We start from the raw sequence: 8,300 nt of genomic DNA on the forward strand, positions 1-8,300 counted from the left end.
TGTGTCGGACAGATGGAAGCTCCCGCCTGCTGAAGGTGTGGTGACGCCCAGGGTCTGAAGAGTCTGTCATCATGCCTGTCAGCCCCGACTGGGCCGTCTGCTTCAGCTGCTCAAAGCATACGCTCATATTTTACATGGGCTGTTAACTCTCCCCCCTCCTCTCTCTCTCTCTCTCTCCCCCCTCCTCTCTCTCTCTCTATCTCTCCCCTGCCCTCCCCCTCCTCTCTCTCTCTTTCTCTCCCCACCCCTCCTCCCCCCCCCCTCCCTCCCCCTCTCTGTCTCTCCAGGTGTGTTGTGGGCGGAGCCGCCATCATTGCGTCTGAGTGGAGTTGCCGTGAGAGCCCTGAGGAGGGGCGGGAGGATGAGGAGGAGGGGGAGGCGCTGGCGGAGGCGGGGGACAGGGGATTGGATGGGGACCCCGAGGGGGTGTGGAGTCCCGACATCGAGCAGAGCTTCCAGGAAGCGCTGGCCATCTACCCACCCTGCGGCCGGAGGAAGATCATCCTGTCTGACGAGGGCAAGATGTATGGTGAGTACACACACACACACACACACACACACACAGGCCCAGAACAGACACACACACACACACACACACAGGCCCAGAACAGACAGACACACACACACACACACACACACACACACACACACACAGGCCCAGAACAGACACACACACACACACACACACACAGGCCCAGAACAGACACACACACACACACACACACACACACACACACACACACACACACACACACAGGCCCAGAACAGACACACAGGCCAGGAACAAACACACACACACACACACAGGCCCAGAACAGACACACACACACACACAGGCCCAGAACAGACACACACACACACAGGCCCAGAACAGACACACACACACACACACACACACACACACACACACACACACACACAGGCCCAGAACACACACACACACACACACACACACACACACAGGCCCAGAACACATACTTACATACATACATACTTACTTACATACATACGTACAGTACCAGTCAAAGGTTGGACACACCTTGCCAAGACTGTGCAAAGCTGTCATCGAAGCAAAAGGTGGCTACTTTGAAGAATCTAAAATATAAAACATATTCTGGTTTGTTTAACACTTTTTTGTTTACTACATAATTCCATATGTGTTCCTTCATAGTTTTGATGTCTTCAATATTAATCTACAATGTAGAAAATAATAAAAATGAAGAAAAACCATTGAATGAGAAGGTGTGTCCAAACTTTTGACTGGTACTGTATATACACACACACACACACACATACATACACACATAGACACACAGGCCCAGAACACACACACACACACACATACATACACACACACACACATACATACACACATAGACACACAGGCCCAGAACACACACACACACACACACACACACACACACACACACACACATACATACACACACACACAGGCCCAGAACACACACACACACACACACATACATACACACACACACACACACACACACACACACACACACACACAGGCCCAGCCCCAGAACAGGTCCCCTCAGGTGGTCCGGGTGTTGGTTCATCACTGGGGAGGGTCCGGAGGCTCAGTTCTGCTGAGACAGCGTGTCGGGTCCATAATGGACCTGAGCGCCATAACACACCGATGACCTCAGAGGTCACTGAGTGGACGGTCAGCTTGGAGAGGGTCAGGGCAGAGGTCAAAGGGCCATCCCTGGCCTGGCCTGTCAGGTGACCATCTCTGAGAAGAGCAGGTTGATTGGTTGAGGCCAGAAGGTTCACGTCAGCGCAGAATGTGTGCTGTGGTGCAGTCTGGAAGCTTCTGAGGTCTATCTAGTCTTCAGAGGTCTATCTAGTCTTCAGAGGTCTATCTAGTCTTCAGAGGTCTATCTAGTCTTCTGTCTGTCTGTCTGTGTGCAGGCATCTGCATGTAGTGTGTGTGTGTGTGTGTGTGTGTGTCCATGCTGGCTATGTCCATGCTGGCTGTCTGGTGAGAGAAGGTATTTTGACCCTCTCCTCCTCCTGTAGAACAGGCCTTGGCTGGCCGCCAACATTCTCCGCATATTTCCCTTGGCTGAGGGATGGCATTCCTGCATGCGGCAGCCTGTGTCGCGTGGTGTGTGTGTGTGTGTGTGTGTGTGTGTGTGTGTGTGTGTGTGTGTGTGTGTGTGTGTGTGTCTGTGTGTGTGTGTGTGTGTGTGTGTGTGACGGGATATGTGATCCCATGCGACAGAAAGGGAAGGTTTGTTTCAGCGTTAAGGTATTTTCTCCTTTTGTGGAAGTGTGGGCTCACAGGGCCATCCCTCCCTCTATAAATGGGGGCAGACACACACACACACACACACACACACACACACATGCTACATTCAAACTCTAACACTAACACACACACTAACACACACACACACACACTACACAAACACAGAAACACCCCCGGGTGCTTCTCTCTCTCTCTCTCTCTCTCTCTCTCTCTCTCTCTCTCTCCATGCCTCTCCTCTTGGCAGTGTGAGGTGTCACCCCTACCCCATGATGTCACCTCTGAAACCACAGCAGTACTGTCACTCACTCACTCACACACTCACACACACACACGGTGTGTTCCACAGCCAGGTTGGCCAGTACACAGCTCCAGCTGAACTGGGACTAGACCAGTCCATAGAGCTGCAGCTGAACTGGGACTAGACCAGTCCATAGAGCTCTGGCTGAACTGGGACTAGACCAGTCCATAGAGCTCTGGCTGAACTGGGACTAGACCAGTCCATAGAGCTGCAGCTGAACTGGGACTAGACCAGTCCATAGAGCTCTGGCTGAACTGGGACTAGACCAGTCCATAGAGCTGCAGCTATCCTTGATTTTGACTTTGCCGGGTCGTCAACAAAGGTTTGTGAACCTGATGTTTCAAAACGAAACTGGTGAGATCTGCAATTATGGTCCCGGTTGGTCCTGGTTGATCCAACAGAACAATTTACACACGACCGCGTGACAGGAAACACGGAGAGGAAAATATCCAGCGCTATTCTGACAGGAATAGGCGGCAAACTTAAAGCCTACAGGAGGTTCGTTCTGTGCCTGTCTGTGTGGAATATATTGGTTTAAAAACAAAAATGTGGCTGGTAAAAAAATATTTTTTCCCATCCACCAGACACCTTGGCTGGTCGCCCAAAAGGTCCATTTGATGCCCTGTGTACCAGTATGACCAGTAAACTCATGTGAAGTCAGTACCCAGAGCCGGGCTGTCTGCTGAGGGTCCTCACAGGGTCCACTTAGATTTCACAGACTAACAATTAAAACAAACATGTATTTCTGAGTCACCCCTGGCGGGAGAAGGGTACTTCCTGGTCGTTTTCAGGAAATAGTCTGACTCGCTCTCCCTGTGGTGCCGTCCAGGAACTCTGTGAAAACCACAGGAGTGAGATGAGTCATGTGATCTCACTCCCAGAAGCCCCCTCTTCCCTGTAGTGACTCCCGAAGTGAATGTGATTCCAGTTCGGTCATCAGCACAAACTCACTTCAGTACGTTGAGAACAGAATGTCTGGGTATCCTGTGTGTTCCTATAGACAGAACCTCCACCGTGTGTGTTCTTTAGGCCTACATTCTTCTGTAAAGTGTGTGTGTGTGTGTGTGTGTGTGTGGGGCGAATGAGGTGTTGTTGTCCTGTAAGTGTGATGTGTGTGACATTGTAAAGTGTTGACATGTTTTGTAAATGTTTATTCTCATATTTGTATACGCACACATCTTCCCAGTACTGATGAGAGAGGGGGAGAGAGAGAGAGAGGGAGAGAGAGAGGGAGAGAGAGAGAGAGGGGGAGAGAGAGAGAGAGAGAGAGAGGGAGGTACAGAAAGAAAGAGCTGATCAGGCACTGAGGCCACGTACAGGGTGTGTTAACTATTTGATGACCAGTCCTCTGCTCCCTCCATCTCTCCCCCTCCCTCCATCTCTCCCCCTCCCCCTCCCTCCATCTCTCCCCCACCAGCATCCAGCTGCCAGACAAGCCCCGACACGTCTGTCACACACACACACACACACACACACACACACACACTCAGGATCCTCCATTACACTCTAGAGGACTCCCACACACTCTCCTGGAGGCCTCACACACACTCCTCACAGTAGAGAGGCCCGCAGGCAAACAAAGGCTGAAAAGTTTTTCTCCCTGAGTGCTTGACTTGGTTTTGTATTTACTGCTGTGATTTGTTCCTTATCGTGTGTGTGTGTGTGTGTGTGTGTGTGTGTGTGTGTGTGTGTGTGTGTGTGTGTCTTATCTGTTATCTCTTCCACTGACCTGTTCAACTGGATTTCCCACCATACACTAGGTTGCACAATCCTCTCCTTCTTTTGTTCCTTCTGTCTCTCTCTCTCTCTCCCCACCCCCTCCCTCCTCCCTCCCTCCCCCCCTCCCTCCTCTCTCCCCCTCCCTCCCCCCCCTCCCTCCTCCCCACCCCTCCCTCCCCCCCCTCCCTCCTCCCCACCCCTCTCCCCCAGTCTGTCACTCTGCTTGCTCTTTTGAAGTGCAGCTGGTCTGAAACACGTAGCGCTGCTCTTGTGTTTATCTGGCTCCCCCTAGTGGCGGTGGTGTGGAAGTGTGCGTGTCTGATACTCTCCTCTGTCGCAGGTCGGAATGAGCTGATCGCTCGCTACATCAAACTGCGCACAGGAAAGACACGCACACGCAAACAGGTATGTATGGAGGTCGAACCCTCAGCGGCGACCACGGCCACTGGATTAGGAAAGACTGTTTAGGAGCAATACTAGAATAATAATGATGTACAGTGCCTTTGGAAAGTATTCAGACCCCTTCATTTTTTCCACATTTTGTTGTGTTATAGACTCAATTTAAAATGGATTAAATAAAACATTTTGCCATCAATCCACACATAATACCCCAGAATGACAAAGTGAAAATACATTTTTTGAAATTTCAGTAAATGTATTAAAATTGAAATACAGAAACCTCATGTACATAAGTATTCAGACCCTTTGCTATGACACTCTTAAAATTAGCTCAAATGCAAAAATGTCTTCAAGTTGAATTGAGTCCATCTGAGTGGACAATAGTTCATGTGATTTCAGAATGAATATCTTTTGTTTTTATAGTTCTCTGGTTAGCATAGGAATCAATTCCACACTGTAGATTAGGATGTCACTACTAACTCTGCAAATTTCATAATTTTCTCTTGATCCTGACAAACATACCCATAACATGATGCAGCACCACTATTCTTCACACAAGAGATGGTGCGGAAACTGCATTGCATGTGCTGGATTTGCACCAAACTTAATGCTTTGTCGTAAAACCAAATAAACTCATTTCCAGCCACTTTCTTTGCTGTATCACTTCAATTCATTGTTGCAAACACAATTATGGATATGAGAGAGAGAATTTTTTTCTTTTTGGCCACTTGGTTATAGACCAATTTTGTAGAGTGACTGAGATGATGATGTCCCATCGACTGTGCTTTTTCCTCTCCGCCATTCAACGTCTCCCCAGGCCTCAGGGTCACATTCCTGATCCACACAGTGTGGAATTGATTCCTATGCAAATCAGAAACCCTATAAAAACAAAGATATTAATTCCCAAATCACATGAACTATTATCCTTGCATTAAGATGGACTCAATTCAACGTATTGAGTGATTTGTTGATGACATTTTTGCATTTTAGCTAATTTAAGAGTGTCATAGCAAAGGTTCTGAATGAGGTATTTCTGTATTTAAATTATAATAAATTTACAGAAATTTCAAAAAATTTGTTTTTGCTTTGTCATTCTGGGGTATTGTGTTTGGATTGATGGCAAATTCTTTTAATTTAATCCATTTTAAATTGAGTCTAACACAACGAAATGTGGTAAAAGTGAAGGGGTCTGAATATTTTCCAAAGGCGCTGTACATATATCTGCTATTTACCTGATGCTTTTATCCAAAGCGACTTACATTGCAGTGAGTTCATACATTTCAGTATATATGGTTCCAGCAGGAATCAAACCCACAACCTAAGCGTTGTTAGCACCATGCTCTACCAACTGAGTCACAGAGGACCACAATACAGAGCACTCATCTTAGAAAAATCACAATTATCCTAGACAATTTATTTCTTCAAAACAATTTATTGCTGAATGCAAAATACTTTGTATTCTAGGAATGAGGTCCATTGGTTTTGACCACTAGAGGAGGTTGATTCATGTACGTTTTATATGGGGGCGTACTGTAGAACTACCAGTCCTACTGTCAGTCATCAGATGTGTGTGTGTGTGTGTGTGTGTGTGTGTTGTAACCCTGTCCCACACACTCCAGGTGTCTAGTCACATACAGGTGTTGGCTCGTAAGAGGGTGCGGGAATACCAGACAGGCATCAAGGTAGGTGTCAACCAGCTCCCTCCCTGGTCACATCCTTCTCTCTTCTCTTCTCCTCTCCTCTCTTTTCCTCTCCTCTCTTTTCCTCTCCTCTCCTCTCCTCTCCTCTCCTCTCCTCTCCTCTCCTCTCCTCTCCTCTCCTCTCCTCTCCTCTCCTCCTCCTCCTCTCCTCCTCTCTCTCTCTTCAGGTCTCTAGTCACCTCCAGGTCTTGGCCAGGAGAAAGTCTCGTGAGATTCAGTCTAAGCTGAAGGTACACACTCATCTACACTGCTTGGCTCTCATCTGCTTGTGCTTCTGCCTCCGCCCCGGGTTCCAGACCCGTCCTAACCCCCAGGCAGAGGAGGAGGAGGAGGGGGGGGGGGCTAGAGAGGGCTTGTCACGCTTGGCTAACCAATAGCAGCTTCAGAAGGCCTCAGATAACCAACCGTAGCGGCAGGCAGTCGATGTGTGGACGCGTCACGTGTGGTTGAAGTGAAAGAGTGTCTGACTTTGCTGTGAACCCTTCCCCTCACACACACCTCCCCCTGCTGGTGAACCTGCAGCATGGCGCTGATGAGGTGGAATGTTGTGCTTTCGTCTGCTGTAGGTGTCAGGGAGACGTGCTCTCTCCTGTGTGAGTGTGCTGCTTGGTGTCGGGGACGGTGTGCTCTGGGAGTTTGGCGTTTTGCATGGCTGTAATACTGCAAGGGTTCAGGTAGCGTCAGGGTCAGGTGATTAGCGTTTGCATGGCTGAGGGGTTCAGTAGCTGTGCTGGTTTGCATGGCTTTGATGTACACACACACACACACTATCTCCACCCTAACAACACACACACACTTCCACCTCTGTCTCTCTCTCTGCGCCCCCACACAGCGTGTCTTCTCTGAAGCCCCCCCCCTCCCCTCCACATCCACTCCTCTCATCCTGTCCACCCCCCCTGACCCCCCCTGACCCCTGACCTCACCCATCTACAGGGTGCCTTTGACCTCTTCCTCTCTGTGTACGGACGGAGGCCTTCCCATCATGCCTCATCACGTCACGCGCGCTCCCGGTGCTCTTTGTCAATCACTCTGTACTCAGACAAGTGCACACTTGCGTACTTGCCTGTTCCGTTCTGGAGTACAAGTGTACAAAGCCTGGAGTCTCTCAGGGCATAGTCTGTACATGACGCAGGCTTCAGATTAGTCATTAGACCGTCTGTTTGGCCTGTAAGCTCGGCAATGTTTGTGCAGTGTGCAATGATCCTGAAGCCCTGCGGTAGCTTCTCCCTGCTCCCTGTTCCCTGTTCCCTGTTCTGTTCTGTGTCGATGGCGTAGAGGAAGACAGGCGTTAGTGCTCAGTCTGGACGTGAGGATAGAAAGCTACTTAACCGGTTGTGGTGTGATGGTTGTTTTAAAGTAGCTCTGGTGTGATGGTTGTTTTAAAGTAGCTCTGGTGTGTACTGTGGGTTTCCCGGTCTGTACTGAAGCCATTAATGGTTGTGTCTTTTCCGCCGTAGGCCATGAACCTGGTAAGTGTTTTTTGATTCTTGTCTCTCTCCGCTTCGCTTGGTGCACTTTGCTGTTTGTGTGGCCGAGCAGAGCTGCGTCGGGCCGGGCCGCCGGGGCTGAAGGAACCAGACATATCAGCTGTATGGTGGAGGCCGCAGCCATAGAGCTAGGCTGGGTTATCTCTGGTTCTACCTGGCCTTCCAGCTGTCAAACCACACTGGCGATGGAGAGCTTCTGCACTCTCTCTCCTGCTCCCAAAACCTCTCCTGCTTCCTAAACCTCTCCTAAACCTCTCCTGCTCCCTAAACCTCTCCTGCTTCCTAAACCTCTCCTGCTTCCTAAACCTCTCCTAAACCTCTCCTGCTCCCCTAAACCTCTCCTGCTTCCTAAACCTCTCCTAAACCTCTCCTGCTTCCTAAACCTCTCCTGCTTTTCCCCGATGTTGCTTTTTCAACTCTTTCTA

At 49.4% G+C, this 8,300-nt stretch overlaps 1 protein-coding gene across 2 annotated transcripts in view; it reads left to right on the forward strand.

Moving 5' to 3' along the window:
* The first annotated feature begins 400 nt into the window (after window positions 1-400).
* tead3a (TEA domain family member 3 a) overlaps window positions 401-8,300 on the forward strand; it is a 12,679-nt gene continuing 4,779 nt past the window's right edge. The window contains exons 1-4 of one of the 2 annotated variants that reach the window (XM_083674467.1): window positions 401-529; window positions 4,630-4,694; window positions 6,308-6,370; window positions 7,846-7,857. In XM_083674467.1, coding sequence (XP_083530593.1) covers window positions 523-529; window positions 4,630-4,694; window positions 6,308-6,370; window positions 7,846-7,857 — 147 coding nt within the window. In that variant the 5' untranslated portion in view covers window positions 401-522. The remainder of the gene's footprint in view (window positions 530-4,629; window positions 4,695-6,307; window positions 6,371-7,845; window positions 7,858-8,300) is intronic. The other variant, XM_083674468.1, reaches the window with a different exon arrangement.

Source organism: Argentina silus (genome assembly GCF_951799395.1).
Source record: "Argentina silus genome assembly, chromosome: 8".
In the NCBI taxonomy this organism is placed as follows: Eukaryota; Metazoa; Chordata; class Actinopteri; order Argentiniformes; family Argentinidae; genus Argentina; species Argentina silus.